Source organism: Gigantopelta aegis, chromosome 4 (genome assembly GCF_016097555.1).
Source record: "Gigantopelta aegis isolate Gae_Host chromosome 4, Gae_host_genome, whole genome shotgun sequence".
Lineage (NCBI taxonomy): Eukaryota > Metazoa > Mollusca > Gastropoda > Neomphalida > Peltospiridae > Gigantopelta > Gigantopelta aegis.
This window is the reverse complement of record NC_054702.1, coordinates 34023034-34043516: the sequence shown is the minus strand read 5'-3', so window position 1 is coordinate 34043516 and position 20483 is coordinate 34023034. Positions and strand designations below refer to the sequence as shown.

Below are 20483 nucleotides of genomic sequence, written 5' to 3'. Positions count from 1 at the left end.
GACATCAATTGGATGTCAAACATTTGGTAATTTTGACATATAATCTTAGAGAGGAATCAGGTGCATGTGCAGGGGGAGGGTATTGGAGGTCGAAACCCTTACCTGCCCAAGCTTAAAAAAATTGAAATATATTTTCTAGGGGAGCATGGCCCCATATAAATTTTGCTCAACACAGTCTATAACCCCAATCCTGCTGAAATCCCTGCACACACCCCTTGGAAACCCGCTATATATCTTTGTTTTTTTTTTAGCAAGGGATCATTTATATGTACCATGCCACAGACAAGATATCACATACCATGGCCTTTTATATACTCGCCAATGGGGACCGATTCTAGACTAACCGCGCATTTCCAAAAAACACCTTTTTACGTCCAAGTAATGAATAAAAATAACATATAGTCTTGAAAAATGTTACGTAAATCGAACACAACACCCTCTTCCTCTACCCCTAGAGCGTTATGTAATTATTAACACCCCCTTACATGTAATGCATATGCTAACCACTGGCCACTGTCAAAATTTCAAGGAAAATCCTCCACCGACCCTGGAAAGGTGTTGTACCATACCTCTATGGATATAAATATGTTTTGGAGATATGAGACGACCCCTCGATCAAGACAGTTAAATTTGTTCAAAATCACATGAGAAGCTCAGCGCCTGCACAAATCACGTAAAGTCCCAGTTCTACTGGTGTCCTGCTAAATGAAGAAAAACAAAGCTGGCCAATGCGTTTGTAGCTGACCTAGATAATGTAGATAAGCGAGCATTGCGAAACTATAGCGATGTGGTGGACCTTTTATGTACCAAACAGAACTGAATCATCTATTCTATATGGTTAAATAATAAAAATATTCCAGGGACTGCAGCTTTAAAATGAAGGTATTTTTTAATATATATATTTTATCAAATCAAACTGCATGGTTTAAGCCATTTAATATTAATATTATTATGCTTCTAGTATTTTGTTCGTTTGAAAATGTAGTATTTTATTTATTACAAAGTATAGTACTGTTTTTTATTAAGAAGTTGCTATTTTATTAATTAGAAATTCTAGTATTTTAATTATTAAAAGGCTTAATATTTTTTTTATTATAAAGTCTAGTGTTTTATTTATTAAAAAGCCTGGTACTATTTTATTTATTACAGAGTGTCATATTTCCATTATTAGAAATAACTACTAAACACTCTCTGAAGTGGTTAGACTAAGCTCACAGCTAAAGCTGATGGGAAATGGCAGTTGTGTGGCACATATAGCCACAAGAGATAAGCACATGTTGTGGTTGGAGAGACAAGGACTAGGATGTGGAGGTGAACAGCGAAAAAAGTTAAAAGATAGAAGGAGTTGACAGATCGGGAAGTAATAAGATGGAATTCAAAGACGACAAAGGAAAGGGGGCAGTGGGAGAAAAGAAAAAAGAAAAAAAGAAAGTGACTTACCCCAAGACATGAGCATTAACCAGTGAAGTCGCGACCTCATATTGAAGACATAGATAACACACACAAATAACTCAATACCCTCGGCCAGCATCAGGAAGAACACAACCAGGTAAAAGTAGTGCAGAAGAACCGATATGGCTGTGCAAACATCCTGTGAAAGAAAACAAAAATCCAGGGTAAATCTGTCTCCAATAGTAATAGTGTACCATGTCCAGGGTAGGAGAGATCACATTGGGAAGTTGGTAAAATAAGGAATCTCTGAAAGCAATGGATTTAGTTTTTCTTGGGAGTCCAAAAAACAAGTAAGTGGCTCCTTAAAGGTTTGAATTTGATGAAAGGAATTTTAAAACAATTCTGAACATGTTTTTTTTATGGTAGGTCATAATTTCCCTCAAGTGTATGTCTCTTCAAATAAAAGTTGTGTATAGGGACATTTATATGTATGATCTAATATCTGGGACCAGAATTCAAGCTAGTCTATCCCCAAACTATAATTATTTATATTTTGTAGAATAACATATCAAATTCCATTTGTTTAATCACAGGAATTACAAATATTTTTGTTTTAAATTTGGAAATATAGTAAAGGTTGTTTTATTTAACGACACCACTAGAGCACATTGATTTTTTATCTTATCATCGGCTATTGGATGTCAAACATATGGTCATTCTGACACTTTTTTTTAGAGGAAACCCGCTGTCACCACATAGGCTACTCTTTTATGACAGGCAGCACAGGATCTGTTATTTGCGCTTCCCACAGACAGGATAGCACAAACCATGGCCTTTGTTGAACCAGTTATGGATCACTGGTCGGTGCAAGTGGTTTACACCTACCCACTGAGCCATGCGGAGCACTCACTCGGGGTTTGGAGTCCGTATCTGGATTAAAAATCCCATGTCTCGACTGGGATCCGAACCCAGTACCTACCAGCCTGTAGACCGATGGCCTAACCACGACGCCATCGAGGTCGGTTTTGGAAATATAGAGAATCTTGTAAAAATTCCTAACAGTGAAATAAAACAATATTACATTCAAATTGTTACCTGCAAACATTAGATTTTTAAACTTAAAATTTGAATACAGATCCTTATATCGGGATGGGCAAGAGAATATATAAAATCAAATTTGGTGAGTTTAACATTTTAGCTTGGTAAATCCAGTTTTACATATTTTAATAACAATAGTATTTGGGCTTTTTTTTTCACTTTGAGTCTCATCTCCTCCCTTGCAGCCCTATCACAAAAATGACCATAGTTTTTAGCACAGAATTATACATACAGAGGGCAGAGAAGCACATTGCTCCCCTTATAAATACAAAAGTCAATTTTTTTATCTTAATGAAGAAGACCCTATATTAATTTTTACTTCCCCTGCTTCACTAGTCATTTTAGGTCAACTACGACTCTGAAGGAATGTTTTATTTAATGAAGAACCCAACACATTTTAAGTATGGTCCTGAAGTACGGTATGTAGTAATGTAAAATCTACTGCAGGCAGTGACTAACGAAACAGATTGTTGTACATACAGCATTTTCTGTCCTGTTGACACCCAGCAGGAACAGCAGATATGCTATGATGAGCACCACGCACAGGTTCAGTAGAATTATTACTCTGTCAGGTCTTTCTGTCTTCACGTATCTGTAGACAAATATAGTTTACAATTTTATTTTTTATATTATTTCATTTCAACTTATTTTTGTGCTTATATCCAATTAAAGGTAGGGTCAACTCCAACAAGAGCCTTATGTGTTGGAAAGATGCATACCCGGACCAACAACACATATTGACACTTTAGCAAATGAAAAACGCGTAATTTTAGAGTGAATAAAAAACCATGATTATTCCTGCTAACTGGGGGCAGCCATTTTGTTTCGTTTTTGTGACTTCTGGTGGGATAGCTTGGGGCGAAGTGACGTCAGCTCCTGACCATCTCCTGTATGTACAGTGTAAACAAAAGCAGTAATTTTCGACAAGGGGCTTCTCTTTGATCAACCTGACTTGTAAAACAGCATAAATGACGTAATAATATAATAAACTATTTAACTAAATATATTTCAAGTTGCATTAACGGAACAAAATGGGGTTATAGTATTTTTCTCTGTTTAATAATCCAAAGGAAAAATGTACACTATTACGCCTATTGATATGCTACGTTGGAGCAAAAACGACAACCCACGATACCCAAGTGATAATTTTCTTTTCTTTGGGACTACGTAATTGGTCAGTTCTGTGGTTTTAGATGGAAAAGTCTACTTAATCAATAGTTTTACAGAACTATTTACAGTAATAAACCATGTCCATTACAATTTTAGGGGCGACAGGTAATATTCCACAATACCGGTATGTATTTTTGTGTCTAGACAGCGTCAATTAATTGGCCCGTCTGGTTACCAATCAAATACACACCTGTCAATTAGGAATCACAGGTAGAAGCAACTAACAGCATAGACCAATTAACTAAGAAAACACTTCATGTATCATTTCAGTACGTAGGTTAATGCATGGGCAAATCATTGTTAATTGTTTCGACTTGTTGTGTAGCCACTTTGACAATGGTATTTTATTTTGTATTGAAAAATAATATATATAGTGCTGGATATACTTACTGCTGGCTTACTGGGATGTGTATTATTACAGAACATTGCAATGTATGACTATTTATCATCCCGCAAAAACCAGGTAGATTGTGTTTCTCTAGTTCTAAGGCTCATTCCTGATGTGACACGTTAAGTATTACGTAACCACCAGCTCGCCAGAGGGCGTACTCACTGAGATGGTACAAAATGGCTGCGCCCGTTATATATAATAGTTGTCACATTTAACCGTTTTATTAATTAACTATACGACTATACGTGTTCATATTAAGCAATAATGTGCATTATATATCGTTGAATATGCATACCAGGCCAAATGCCTTAATTGTCCTCTCCTTTAAGGTTTAAGAATGATGTCCTGGGCAAATATCTCAGCTTTCTGGGTCATCTGTCCAGGACAGAGGGTTAGTGGTTATAGTTGTTAGAGGTTGTGAGAGAGAAGTCGGTGTTGTGGTCTTACAATGAGTTGTTAAAACTCGTTCTGGGTGGGAGCCAGTACTGGGCTGTGAACCCAGGATCTACCAGCCTTATGTTAAATAGCTTAACCACGACACCATTGAGGTTGCTATTTTTTTTACATTATAATCTAATTACTAATAAATACAGTTGAATGCCTTTCTTCAAATGAACTTGACTCTAAAATTTATATATTTTTTAACGTGTTAAAGAATCTGTAACTATACTCTTCAAAAGAAGAAACGCAAAACCACATTGTCGTAACATTTGGAGAATTGATTTCATTATTGAATGGTGAGTCCGATAATTACCAAATGTTGCAGGATTGTTCACAATTCACTCTAGTCCATTGTGAGTAAGTGATAGGACACACCACCAAGGTCAAGGTCATCTGGAGTCAATACCGGGTGTGGCCTCCGCGTGTGTTGACAACTGCCGGCACCGCCTGCCCATTGAAGCAACCAGAGTACGGATGACGTCCCGGGGGATGGTGGCCCACTTGGCCTGCAAGGCTGCTGCCAGCTCGGGCAGGGTCTGGGGCTGTGGTTGTCGCTGTCGGAGGCGTCGGTCCAACTCGTCCCATAGATGCTCAACTGGGTTCAAATCCGGTGATATCGATGGCCAAGGAAGGACATTAATGTTGTTGTTCTGTAGGAAAGCCGTTGTGAGACATGCTGTGTGAGGCCTGGCGTTGTCATGTTGGAACACTGCGTTGGCGTTGGCCATAACTGGAACGATGTGTGGCCGGAGGATCTGGTCAATGTAGCCCTGTGCATTCAGGTTACCCTGCACGTGGACCAGGTCAGTTCTGCCAGTGTGTGAGATGGCTGCCCACACCATGACACTACCCCCACCGAATCTGTCCACTTCCTGCACGCAGTTTGCCGCATAACGTTCACCACGACGCCTATACATGCGACATCTTCCATCATGACGTCGGAGCAGAAATCGGGACTCGTCACTGAACCACACCTGTCTCCATCGCAGTTGAGGCCATTGTCGATGAATCTGGCACCACTGCAGTCGGAGTCGACGGTGTTGTGGTGTTAAGATGACACCTCGAACTGGACGTCTGGCACGAATTCCTACCTCACGTAGGCGGTTCCGTACGGTCTGGTCGGATATCCTGCGCAAACCTGGTATTGCTGCGGCTGTGGAGGTGGCAGTAGTCAATCGTTCCTGAAGGTGGCGTACCCGGATGTAGCAGTCCTGCCCGGGGGTAGTGACCCGTGATCTAGGGAGGTCACGTGTTGATCCATGTTGCTGGTAACGGTCCCACAGTCTGGAGATGGTGCTTGGGGACACATGGAATGCCCTGGCAACGGCCGTTCTGGATTCGCCTGCGTCTAGTCGGCCGATGGCATTGTTTCTCTGCGGTTCACTGAGACGTGGCATGTCCTGGATTGTCAACTGTCGGCCAGATACAGAGGCCAGGCAAGCGAACACCCTGCACTTTTATACTGTCGGTGTTCATGTTGCACGTGCAGACAACGCACGTGCAGTGGTGACATGGTTTGCACGTGGCTGCGTTTTTGCGAATATTCACATTTTGGAACTTTATTGTACAGTAGCTGCGTTTTATCGAATGTAACCGTGGGAATGTGTTTGGGACATGCAATGACCTTATATTCACAAAGCATGAACCGGTAGGAAACATAAAATCGGAGTTATAACCCATTTGTACCCTTTTGCATTTCTTTTTTTGAAGAGTATATGTGTACATTCAAAAGTTATATTTTTAATTTAATATTTATTTCTAACATAAGTAGTTATTGATTTAATTAAAATTTGATAATATACCAATAATAACAAGATTATAGAATACATGTTGATAAAAACAAACAAGAATGGTTGCTTGATAAACAGAGATGTTGTATTGGCATAAAATGTACCTCCAAAGCACAATGTATGTTCCAATGGTGAGAACAAGACAGAATATGGAGATAGCACATCCAATAGCACTAATAATACTCAGAATCCATGCATCCTTTTCAGGCTAAAAAAAATAACAAAAACCCAACATTAGGTCATTAATTAAAAACATGCAAATATAATTTTTCTTTGAATTAAGTTTATTGTCTTTAAATTATGTACTAAATGCTAAAGAAATTATATACAGAAAGAAGGAAATGTTTTAATTAACGACGCACTCAACACATTTTATTTACGGTTAAATGGCATCAGACATATGGTTAAGGACCACACAGATATTGAGAGAGAAACACGCTGTCGCCACTTCATAAACTACTCTTTTCGATTAGCAGCAAGGGATCTTTTATATGCACCATCCCATAGATAGAATAGCACATACCACAGCCTTTGGTATACCAGTCGTGGTGCACTGGCTGGAGCGAGAAATAGGCTCGATATAGGGAATAACTGGTTACTGTCTTAAGATATCGGCTTTACCCATCCCACAGACAGGATAACATATACCACAACCTTTGATATACCAGTCATGGTGCACTGGCTGGAGTGAGAAATAAACCATACACAGGGTCACCTCCATGAGTTTGACTCTACAAAGCAAAGCAAATCAAATGCAAAATTTCAAAATGATAATGATTACCCATAAGACTAGTCAAACAGACTGTGTCATAAGTACTATTTGAACCAAATAAACAACACTGTTTAATATACCAAATGTGAAAATGTAACAGGTCTCAAAAGGTTAAGAAGTATTAAACATACAGTTCTGCCTGGACTCATCAGAATTGCAAAGTTGGTGAAGTGATCACATTCGCAGACTGTCAGGTTAATGGATTTAGTGACTACAACACATCCATCAGAGGACCACCGACCAGATGTTTCATACCTAGTGGTAAAGAAATCAGTATTATCTAAACATTTTCAAGATATAAGCACCAAAATGGCCATAAGTTAATAGATAATTAAATAGCAATTTTACTTAAGGCATAAAAAACATTGTGTGTTTTCAGGAACCCAACCCTACATAGAATAGAAAAAAGGGGAAACCTCTTTTTTTTTCTAATATATTAGTTTTAATTATTATTATTATTATTATTATTATTAATATGCAGGTAAAAAGAGTAAACACATAGTTAAACAAATTTTTAAGAAAACAAATATGACTGACCCTAACCAATTGTTTTTGTCATATTCCTGGAAACACACAATTATATTTTAGGTCTAACAGTGCAAAGGATGAACATTTATAATAAAGGCAATTTATCAAATACGGTCTTATTAAAAAGCAATATTATATTTAATAATAAAAAAAAACATTAGAAAAAAGGATCTTATATAGTATTCACCACCCACAAAATATCCCAACTTTGGCCCTGTAGGCATACTTTGCACAAAGTAATTTTATATTATCTAAATGACACACCATAAAATATTAAATTCTATCTTCAATGTGTGACTATTTTTGAAATGATCTTTACAGCTTACTTATTGTTTGAGTTTTTATTTTATTTCCTGGAAGAATAAGTTATACTTGCAAAACTGAACATGTATCATTATCAAAACATGCAACAAATATTAAAAACTAAAGACAATACTTACGGTGGAGAATAATCCAGAAAACCACAGGAAGGATTTGAAAAGTTATCCTACAATATGCAAATTGATACAAGTGGCTATAAATTTGACTAGATCGTTTATATATTACATAAAATTCTGTTTTTATTTCTTTTTTAATTATTTAATATTTTACCTTTTAATTCATATAAAGAAATTTCTAAATAAATTTTTTAAATTTCAGTTCATATCTGAGGAGTGCAGATGCACCGTAATTTAATCTTAGGAGCAGTTATCATCCTCATACAATATGTTAACAACAAGTCTTTGACTGGTTGTTTCAATAGAAGCTGGTTTCATCCCAGCTGGCCCTAGTATTTGGTGAATCCTTGAATTATTATTGTTACCAGAAGTTGGGATTATTTACATTTTTGTTTATGTCCGTGCTATTCAAAATGTCTTTTTGTCATAAAATTATCAACATGTTTTCTGTGGAATGCTTATCACTAGACTAGAGCTTACCAAATGTTTGACATCTAATAGGCGATGTTTAATAAATTAATGTGCTCTGGTGGTGTCGTTAAACAAACAAACCTTTTTTTAAGACTATCACTCGCCTGTTAATTTTCAAACATGAAGGACTGATTTGTAATACATCACATCTCAATACAGGTTTTATTCATTTGTTTTCGTGTGTGAATTAGGCATTGTAGACAATTCATGCTTTTTGATCTTGATATTTTTCTCTCTCAACTTTTGTTAAATAAAACTCTCAAACTAAATAATAAAGCTCCAGTCATGTGACCAGAACATGATACAGAACACTCATTGGAAGATTTTAAGCCATCCCATTAGCTGTTGGGATGTTCGGACCAGTCTACTTACATAGGGGGAAAATGCCATTTGTTTAGAGGTCAGGTTAAGTTAAAAAGAAAAAAGAAAGAAAGAAATCTTTTATTTAACGATACACTCAACACATTTTATTTATGGTTATATGGTATCAGGCATGTGGTTATGGACCACACAAAATACTGAGAGAAGAAACCTGCTGTCGCCACTTCATGGGCTATTCTTTTTGATTAGCAGCAAGTTTGTTTTTATATGCACCATCCCACAGACATTGAAGTTAAAAAAGAAATGTACTTACAGAAAGGTGTTCAAATGTAAGCTCCAGTGGTGGATCAAGAGTATTTGTGGGTCGTGGATTCAGGGAAAACGACAGGATCAGAGAATTCATCATTTTACTAACAGTATCAGAGTTAGATCCTCTATTCCTGCAATACAATTCACAAGCATGCATGTTAGTATATCACTGGAAACAAATACCAATATTACTGTTCATTTTAAATCAGTAAAAGTTAAAATCTGTTTTTGTTTAACGACACTACTAGAGTACACTGATTTATTACCCATCAGCTATTGGATGTCAAACATTCAGTAATTTTGATATACAGTTTTAGCGAGGAAATCGGTTACATTTTTTCATTAGAAGCAAGGGATACATTACAAATGTAAGAGATATTTTTATTAATGTTTTGTGTGTTTTAAAGACATATGCTGACATTAATCCTCTCCCTCCTTGCGTATAATTAATACTTTCCAGGGCCAGTACAGCTATGGCCGTACCACTTTTTTTCTTTCTGAGTTATACTTGTTGTACCTGTGAAAATGGCCATCACAGGTAATTTGAAAGGAGAGTCTGGCAACCTCGAACTGTACCAATATTTTTTACACTGTGCCGCCCCTGCTTTCATAAAAATATTAGTAATTGTAAATGACCTCTAATAGTAATATTGACCTGGTTCAAATATTTCCCCAAAGCATGTCCCCAAGCTTATAAAACATTTATGGCCAAATTTATAAAGCCTGGGTTTTTTTGTCTTTCATGTCTTTTCTGTTCTGCATAAATTTGGATCTTAATTAAGTTTGGACTTCATCTTCAACAAAATTTGGAAACATTAATATTATGACAATTCCACACAAACTGCATGCAGTAGTCATATACTTTACTTAAATCTGTACTTAACAAATAAAAATGTTATCTGACTCCCATCTTGTGTATAGAAATGGACTTTAAATGTTCCATGGACATAGGAAACTATAACAATTGAACTTATCATTTGCGTACTGATTTTTTAATATCATTACATGGCCAACATTAAAAGAAAAATCATTCAAGTTGTTTAATATTTTTTAGAACATTTTCCTCCCTCAGATTTATAGTTTGTTTCAAAGTATGTGTAATACAGGTACTAACATATAAAAGTAAATAATAGAATTAGGAATAAAATAAAACTGACCGTGTGTGTAGCTTAGCACCTGGCATTAGTTTTGACATATGTTTATAACATACACCACTGTAGCCCATAAATTGCTTTCCTGAAAATACAACGAAATACAGTAAAAATTATTATACAAACTAGTGGCCATATATTCTAATTCAGTCTACAAATAATGCTAAATTTGATCGGGTAATCAAGTTGATTTGGTGACATCAAAACCAGTATTAAGTGTATTGTTTTCTCTTTTAGGTCCTTAACCATACATGTATGTCTGACACCATAATTAACCATAATTAAACAAATGTGTTGAGTGTGTCATTAAATAAATAGAGGATATTTTTGGTTTTTTGTTAAATATGATTTATATCTCATCGAGTGAAGTTTGCAATCATCTCTCACGAGTCGGTGAAAATAGTTCCGGCTTTCTTACAGTGAAGATAACACTTTCTACAGTGACGATAACACATTTTAGAGTGAAATAGTAAAATTTTCACTTAATGACTGATAGCACTTTTATTTCACTGATATTTTAAGATATTTCACTAAATGCTATATAATAAAACATTCCTTCCTTCATTCTCTTTTAAGAATTTAAGTTTAAAGCCGTAAAACTGCAGGGAGTTTTTTTTGACGACAAGTGTTTCACAGCATAACGTAATGGGGATGGTCTTATTGTACTATATATTATTACTTTTTGTAATCAGCTGTTTCTACAAAAGGTTCAGTGAAAATGAAAACATATTTATCTATCATCTCCATTTCTGAAGATGTGTTATTAACCAACTGTCTTATGTGTAGTATATATTGAGAAAACCTAGTTAATGACACAGGATATCAGCTTTATCCTGTAAAGGTAAGAATCGGAAATTCCATCATAAACTAATTATTTTTATGCTGTAATCCATCAAAAATTAAAAGGGGTAATTATTATTTCTGTTTATTTTAGCTAAACTGTATGATGACCTAAGTCAAATGAACAATTTTGTAATGTATCCATGCATGTGACGTACTGTGTACATGATGTCAAAAATCATAATCTGTTAGTATACGTTTATGACTTTGCTTTAATCAACCATCATAATTGTCCAGTACAAACTGTGGTTGCAGGACAAAATAAATTACTGACACGAAGGCAAACAACAAAAATCACAAGAAATACCGTTAAGTGCGTTTATGTATGAACTGGACTTGAGAAAAGCCTTTGTCTGTGTTAACTTCATCCAGGGTGGATACATGGAGAAGTCTGGTCGGGGAAATTGAATATCAGTGGCATTAGACTTTCCATATTCAAATACTGAAAAGAAAACAAAAAAGGGATATTCATGAAACTAAGCAAATGGAAATGGTATCTATTAAATTTATGAATGATCTCTCACTACCATAGATGATTTAATATGGCAGTTTGGCTGCATGCCTCAATAATTTTAAGACATTTGCAAAATATTTGGGGTGTTTTCTAGCAATTTAAGCCTTTAAAATACAAATATGAAAATATTTTGGGGTAGACTGAGTACTACCTCTCTAGTACTGTTTAAGTCCTTTGTGACAACAACATCATCTTCATTCATTCTCTACACCATATGTGTCACAATGTCACACTTAGTAACTGTTGATTCCAATGTGCACACCCTCAGGGTGTGTACTACAACAGCTTGTTCTGAATGTGCACATTAAAACCTATGACCTGACCTGACCTGACCCTCAGGGTGTTTACTACAGAAGCTTGTTCTGAATGTGCACATTAAAACCTATGACCTGACCTGACCCTCAGGGTGTTTACTACAGAAGCCTGTTCTGAATGTGCACATTAAAACCTATGACCCTAACCTGACCTGACCTGACCTGACCCTCAGGGTGTTTGCTACAGAAGCTTGTACTGAATGTGCACGTTAAAACCTAAAAAAAGAGTAAAGTTTGTTTTATTTAACAATGCTACTAGAGCACACTAATTTTTATCTTATCATCGGCTATTGGACGTCAAACATATGGTCATTCTGACACTGTTTTTTAGAGGAAACCCGCTGTTGCCACATAGGCTACTTTTTTAAGACAAGCAACAAGGGATCTTTTATTTGCACTTCCCACAGGCAGGATAGCACAAACCATGGCCTTTGTTGAACCAATTATGGATCACTGGTCGGTGCAAGTAGTTTACACCTACCCATTGAGCCTTGAGGAGTACTCACTCAGGGTTTGGAGTCGGTATCTCGATTAAAAATCCCATGCCTCGACTGGGATCCGAACCTAGTACCTACCAGCCTGTAGACCGATGGCTAACCATGACGCCACCGAGGCCGGTCGTTAAAACCTATACCTGACCCTCAGGGTGTTTGCTACAGCAGCTTGTTCTGAATGTGCACGTTAAAACCAATGACCTGAACGGACCCTCAGATGAGTGCTCCACCACTGAGCTACATCCCACTGCATTTTATTTAATTACAGTTGTTAACCGACTTAAACTCTGTTCAAACTACCAGCGACATTTATTTTGTCTATAACAACAAAGGAAATGCAACTATTTTAATACAATATATTTGTTCATGATACATTTAACTCAGTAAATTGATTGTCAAAAGGGACTTAAAATGTTCACAAGACATTGGTAATTTAAAAAAAATACAAAAATTAATGTTCACAAGACATTGGTAATTTTTAAAAAATACAAAAATTAAAGTTCACAAGACATTGGTAATTTAAAGAAATACAAAAATTAATGTTCAGAAGACATTGGTAATTTAAAAAAAATACAAAAATTAATGTTCACAAGACATTGGTAATTTAAAAAAATACAAAAATTAATGGGATTCAAACTGACTAATTTTAAACAAGCATTCAGAGAGTACTTCTAAGGTCTCACTACACAGATGTCACAGATGTCATGGAAACACATGTTAAATTGCCTAACTTCCAATGAAGATTGCCAATAGAACGGGTTCTTGTTGGCACTAACAACATACACCATTGTGAACATACATTATATAAGCATTTAGTTTCATTCCAAAATTGATAACATTTCCGTCTCAGTTTTTTGCTATATGACCGGATCTGGCTGTAGTACTTGTCCGAACAGGTGGTTCATTACCCGATTCATTCCAGCTGTCTCTTGCACTATACACCCATGTCCCAAAAGGTCGATGCACAATATTACAAAATAACATGGGCAAAATACAGCCAGAAGGCTTACCATTAAACATACATATTGTTTTAATTCTACACCATTTCCTAGAAGTGAATATGTGAACCATAACATGTCACAATTAGGAACTATAGTGGACCGTGATGAATGAACTCTCACTCGGAAGTGATCTGTGTAGTGAGACCTAAAGCAATACATGTCTGCTACCGAACCCAACAATTTTTCATCTCCTAAATTCAAGGGCCATAACTCCATCAAAAATGGGTAAATCACCATGAAAGTCAAACTTGATCTGTAACAGTACATGATAAAACTATACACAGGTCAATATCTCAAGGCTTTCTAAGAAAAACATCTGGAAAACTACATGTATGTGTGGGACAGATGGATGGATGGACAGACAGACAGACAGAAAGACAGAAGGACGGAGATGAAACCTATAATCCCTTCCGGTTGGACCGGTGGGGAACTAATAAATTAAAGATAACTAAATTAATAGTTACCTAAGTTTTTATGTACATATAGTCGTTCCCGACTGTTATTAACATCCCCTGCTCGTTGACTTGCCAGATGACCAATGGTGTCCAGTGATTTCATTAGTGCTGAAGCTCCCCGCTTTCGCTATTAATTTAAAATATATTTATATAAAAACAAACAAAGACAAAAAACGTTTTTTTAAAAGATAAAAAAAAACCCAACAACATAAAAGTCAAAGAAAAATTTAAGAGTATCTTAACCACATATTGTTTCTTTATTTCAAAAAGTGTATTTACTGCTGGTTAAATATCAAAAGAAGTTATATAGAGGCCTAGAGGTTATGACCAGTGTTTCTCGCATCGTCAATATTGTATATTAGGAATACATTTTTTATTATGCAAACCTCTGGTGAACATAATATATTATTTTTATTCCTAATATATGATACTGACAATAGCAAAATATATGAGGGTAGTAATCTCTTTATCATATAATCTCAAGCTTAATATAACATGTTTTTTAAACTGTATATGCAACTTTAATTCCAGTCAGCCATTACCTGATATTCAAATGATGTTAGAATATTTGACACATTGTCTTTTTGAATGGAAATGACATCAAACTTGAATGACGTCTTTTTGGTTATCCTTACATAAAAATAAACTATTGCTTAACATTTTTTTGGTTTCTGAACACTGGACTGCTTTCTGTGTAAGGTTGCTATTGAAATATTTTTGTTTAATTACTATGAATGCATATGTCAGTTATGGAGTATCACTGTAGTATGTTTTTTTAAATGTCAATAAATGTAGTGCTGTGACCTCTATCAATTTATATCTAATTTACAATTTTGAAAGTATGTGATCTGAAAAATATCACTTACTTTGATTATGCTAGAAAATATAATTATGATAAAATACAATATCCCATAACTGAATAAAAATGTATATGATAAAAAGTATTTCTATAACAATAATTAACTGTATCTAGTGTTTTATATAAAAAAGGCTATTGGAATATGAATTACATCTGAAAGGTTTATCTATAAATACATGTAGGTATGAAACTTGGTTTCTTTTTACATTATATGACCAATAACAAGAACTTTTATTCGACATATTGGCATTGAACTGGAAAGACTCACGTGACATTTGAAATATATATATATTTATTTATTTATTTATTTATTAGAGTCAGTGCAGTATGAATGAAACAGGGCTTGAAACTCGCCAAAAAATAATAATGTATTTTGGCAAATTATGGTAAGAGAACTACGAGCATGATTTTAACATGGAATACAAATATTAATAGAGGCTCATATGTTATAGCTCTAAATTAAATTGCCCACTTAATATTATTTGGGTGACTAACTCCATTATTTTTTTAATATTTAAGTCGCCCAAACGGGATATTGGTCGTATTTGGCGACCTGGCCACAGGCCGTTTCAAGCCCTGATGATAATGGACATATAATAATGTTTCTTAAAGGTGTATTTACCTTCCGTTGAAGATCTATCCATTCCATACTCGATGTACTCAACATATTATCAGCTGCCATCACAAAGTCCTAAATAAAACATAAAAAAAAAAACCCAACATAATTGCATTATTTTTGTAATGTAAATCAAAACTGGATTGTTTTTGTCTTTCTGCAAGCAAAAACCCGAAAACCCCCCCAACAAAAACAAAACCACATTTTGCACACAAACATGCCCTCCATCCCCCCACCCACCCACACACACATACACAAATCCAAACAGATATGTAGTACCAAATATATAAAATAAAATCAGCACAAACAGTGTATAGTATATACATATGTTAGTTAAACTTTCACTCGTACCTTTATTTCATCAGTCTTAATGATTTTGTCGGGGTCCTTTTTATTCACATACAAGACATCTTCCATGATTTGAATAGAAATATCCAGATCCCCAGATACCAGTGTCTTAGATGTGAGGTTCGCAAGGGTGTTAGCAATGGTTTCTGTACTGCCAATATCAATGCCCTCTTTCTTTGCAGTTGCCTGTAAGCAGAAATATAATACTGAAAAATAGTGACTCTTCCAAACACAAACCAAGGATAAAACACAATTGTTTTTTTCAAAACTGTGCTCCAAGCACAGGAATAGGGACAAGACATTAAATTTAAATGTTTAACCTTATAATTAAAAGTTAAATGCAGAATTTTTTTTTTTTTTAATTCAACTTAACTGTAGCCAATAATACCAGTATTATTGAACACAAAGGATTATTAAAATTTTGTGTATGGACAATAAAAAGACACTAAAAAATCCATATTGTAAATTGTAGCCAAAGCTGTTTCTCTGCAAGTAAAGTGGCATAGTGGAACTGTCATCAAATTCAAGGCTGGCTATGTGGGATTTTTCATTCCAGTACCAGTTCCAACCACTAGGCTCTGAATGGGAAAGTGTAAGGCAACATAAACCAAGTTTCACCCATTTTTGCTTCTGTGTATCCCAGACTGGGGTGATACCAAGATAGCTCAACTGAAAGCAAAGGTGGAGCACATCCCTGTCAAGCAGTCCCAAATTGAAATGGAAAACCAGCCTCAGTGGTGTCATGGTTAAGCCATCGGACATAAGGCTGGTAGGTGCAGAGTTTGTAGCTCGGTACCGGCTCCCACTCTGAGCGAGTTTTAACTGACTCAGTGGGTAGGTTTAAGTCCACTACATTCTATTCTCTCTCACTAACCACTAACCCACTCTCCTGGACAGACAGCCCAGATAGATGAAGTGTGTACCCAGGACAGCATGCTTGAACCTTAATTGGATATAAGCACGGAAATAAGTTGTAATGAAATGAAATAGAAATACTGCTGCTTCACCATTCACCTCATCATCATATGCATGTATTTGTGATGTCCTAATCAATTATTTGTCTGTTCCCATTGTGTGGTATTTGTAACATGGTTTTTTTCAATTAATACTTGTTACATAACATTTGAATATTTCACAATATACATACTTTGTCTGCTAATTGTATCAGCAATTCTAGTTTGCAGTTTGTTAAATCTGTTGTGTTTTGCCACTTTCCATTACTAAGACACAATCGTAAGGCATTTCCTAAAATAATAAAGGACATTTATTCAGTATAATCGACACTAAAAGAACTATATCTTAGAAACAGTGACATCCATTCTGCATCTATACCACAAGATCAGTTTAAACAAAGGTAAACAAAATCAAAATAAAATAAAAAGTAAAATCTTTATTAAAATATATACAATATATTTGGAATAAAATATTTCAGACAGAACTTTAGATTATTTATGTATATTTATGAATTTTTACAATTTCCAGTGACCATACTGCTACAACTTACAATTCTCAAATAATATATGTATTTTTATTATGAAATTTTTTATGGGCTTTTAAAGTCAATTTTAAAATCATATTTTTCAATTCAAGCTGATACTTTGGCTAGATTTTTGTGTGGAGAATATTGCTCTAAATTCTATTTCTATATTCTTCTAGATTTGTCTATTAAATTCTACGACATTTGTTGAATATAATAATGTGCCAAACATGTCTATTATATTTTGTTACATTTGTCTATTTTATTCAGCTAGATTTCTTTATTCTGCTAAATTTGTTTCTATTATGTTAGATTTTTCTATTAAACTAGATTTGTCTAACATACTCTTCTAGTTTTGTCTTTTATATTCTAGTAATGTTTTTATTATATTCTGCTAGATTTGCCTAATATATTCTGCTAAATATGTCTGTTAAATTATTATTTTTGTCATCACAAATAAATGTAAAAAATAGTAAAACGTAGCACCTGTAATTATTACATGACAGACCCTTGTATTTAAACACTGTGGTGGCTTTTTCACTATTAAGAGAGATTTTTGAAAACTTAAATTAGACATTACTTAGATTTAGATTATTCATTTCCATATATTAAGTGTTTTTGGTCATCCTGGTGTTTCTAATGCCACAAAATGCATTTTTTTTTTTTTTTAAATGCACATATCTCTGAGAAGAAATGGCTATGGAGACAAGCTGTTGTCTACTTTTTAAAGAGTATTTTCCAGTTTTAGCATCATACTCTTGTTTTTACTCTGTTGTAACTTTATCCAAATATGTTACAGGTTTGTAGATTAACCAAACTTAGTCTCCATTTTTTAATGATTGAAACTAGGGTCTGTGACTTTTAATTTTATTTAAAACACATGCACAGTTGCCATAATAAAATGACACCTGCCTACAGACTGATATAGAGTATATAGGGTGTATACTACCAAATCAAATCCCATAGATGACAATAGTAACATATGTGGCTAAAACTCCTACCTGCAGCATATCAATCGAAATAAACACCACAGATATAAATACTACCACCCCTCACCCTTAAAGTGAATCAGAAAAAATTGGGGGTCAAGCTGCTCATTTCAGAGACAATGGGTAGTGTCTATGACTAGTTCCGGTCAAAATTTGAGTACTTCTTTTTTACAGGTACCCCATACATGTTTCAAGCACAAGACTACTAGATACAGTGGTACTAGATGAAATATAATTGCATACATGTTTTGCCAAGATGAAACTAATTTTTTTACAACCAACACACTCACATTTATCATCAATCACTGGACTTGTGGTGTTAACTTTTCTATTAAAAGTTGGGTGCACCTCGAACTTTGACCCAGCCGGAAGTTATTTGGTTTAGTACTACCTTAATCATAAAATTTTGATTATAATTACCTTTGTAACTACCAACACACTGCGACTCTGCTGTCTTCCCTGCTGGCATTATTGGCCACGATATTCCACGATCATCAGTGAAGGCAGCACAAAACACTTCCTCTGAAATAAAACGTGGTTATATATTTATAACAAAAGATGGTATTACCATAGCATACAATTATGTTTAGAGATATCTGCAAAAAAACTAAATTAGTGATAAAGATGAGTATCTCATGGTAATTGAACAGTATATCATAACCATTTCATAATGACAATCAGGCAAAGATAAAGGCCTGAAATAATGACCAAACACTGTCCAAAGCTGATGGTAAACAACAATATGTGTCTTGGTTGGAGACAAGGACTGGGATGTGGAGATGAACAGTAAAACAAGTTGAACAACAGGAGCAGCGGTTAGATCAGAAACAAATGAGATGGATTTCAACTAAGAGAAAGGAAAGGAGACAGAGGCAAATTGATCTCAATCTTCAAATGTGTGCAACAACCAGAGATATTCGGGTAAAATGTGTTAATCCCAGGCCTTTTTACCATTTATTTGAATCACTCTACCAGCAAAATTAGATGTAATTCATGTAACTGCATACTGGTTCATTTGCAACCCTATACAGCTGTTTTATCCAGATTTGGGCATTTTGTTTAATTCAGGCAAAAACCAGCCTGCCCCCCCTCCCCCATCAAAAATGAGAAGCCCCCTACAAAAATGGGCAGAAGGATTATAAATGAAAACAAAATAACACACACTACCTGTGATTGGTCCAACAATAGCAATATTGCTGTCAACAACTCCTGCAATATTTTTGGCATGACATCTGTACCTGGCATCTGCATTAATGTTGGTAACATTCAAAACTTCGTAGTTGTCTTTCCTGAATGCTGAAATATCGCAAACCACAGCTCAGTAATGAAATAAGATTTTATAAGCTCCACAGGGCTCACCCTGTCCATTGCCAAAGTAGGCAATTACCAATTTTTATACAAAGTTTATACAACATTTAGTCTTTGGCTAATAAAATATTCTTTAATATTTTAACCACGTTCAAGGAAATACTTTATATATCTGAAAATTGGCTTAACCAAAATCCATTCCAGTGTGAGCCCTGGCTCAGTAATGAAATATAAAAAGTTGACATTTTAAAATTTTATAACCTATCTCTCACATTTCTATTTAATGTTGGTAACATTAAAAACTTCATAATTGTGTTTTCTGTTTGTTAAAATTTGGCAAAACACAACCAAGTAATGAATTAAAGCTAAGCTGTAGTTCTTAAATTAATTAACATATTTTTAATCAATTATATTTAAACTTGATTACATTTATAATCAGATGCATGGCTAGACCATGGGAAAAAACCATTTTGTAATTAATATCCATCTCCAACTGCATAAAATTAATAATATGCAAACCATGTACAATATATCATCCTACAAACAAAAAAGTAATTTAAGAGAATCCCATACCCCAAAATAAATATTCTGTTTACAGATCTGCACATCCAGTGTAAGTGTACCAAAACAAAATTCTAAGAAAACCAACCTTAAAAAGTACTTTGAGACTTGGTGCAAAAGCAGTTAACTGATGTCCTTTAAAATGCTTCAAAGTTGTTCCCTATAATTATTAATAACTTTTGATAATCTAATATTAATACTAGTGCCATATAATCACTTGTAAAATATGATATACACCAATTTCCAGATTTTCGAGTTAACAGTGAAGGTATACTGATGTTAGGATAACTCAACAATATAAAATGTTTTTGTAAAAATGCGAGATATGTTACAGCATGTTAAAACTATGCTTTCTGTGAAATATGCTATTGCCATGTTGCAGCAAAACCATGTTTTTCTCAAAATGGCACAGACAGATACATATTTTTCTGGAAAT

General features: G+C 34.8%; 1 protein-coding gene across 1 annotated transcript in view; it reads right to left on the bottom strand.

Moving 5' to 3' along the window:
* LOC121370438 overlaps nt 1-20483 on the bottom strand; it is a 72648-nt gene that overhangs the window by 29709 nt on the left and 22456 nt on the right. The window contains exons 18-31 of the mRNA XM_041495659.1: nt 19346-19474; nt 18599-18700; nt 16860-16957; nt 15716-15898; nt 15371-15439; nt 13899-14016; nt 11419-11553; nt 10278-10356; nt 9125-9251; nt 8023-8069; nt 7186-7309; nt 6387-6490; nt 2971-3082; nt 1441-1591 (exon numbers count right to left, since the gene is read on the bottom strand). Coding sequence (XP_041351593.1) covers nt 1441-1591; nt 2971-3082; nt 6387-6490; nt 7186-7309; nt 8023-8069; nt 9125-9251; nt 10278-10356; nt 11419-11553; nt 13899-14016; nt 15371-15439; nt 15716-15898; nt 16860-16957; nt 18599-18700; nt 19346-19474 — 1578 coding nt within the window. The remainder of the gene's footprint in view (nt 1-1440; nt 1592-2970; nt 3083-6386; nt 6491-7185; nt 7310-8022; nt 8070-9124; nt 9252-10277; nt 10357-11418; nt 11554-13898; nt 14017-15370; nt 15440-15715; nt 15899-16859; nt 16958-18598; nt 18701-19345; nt 19475-20483) is intronic.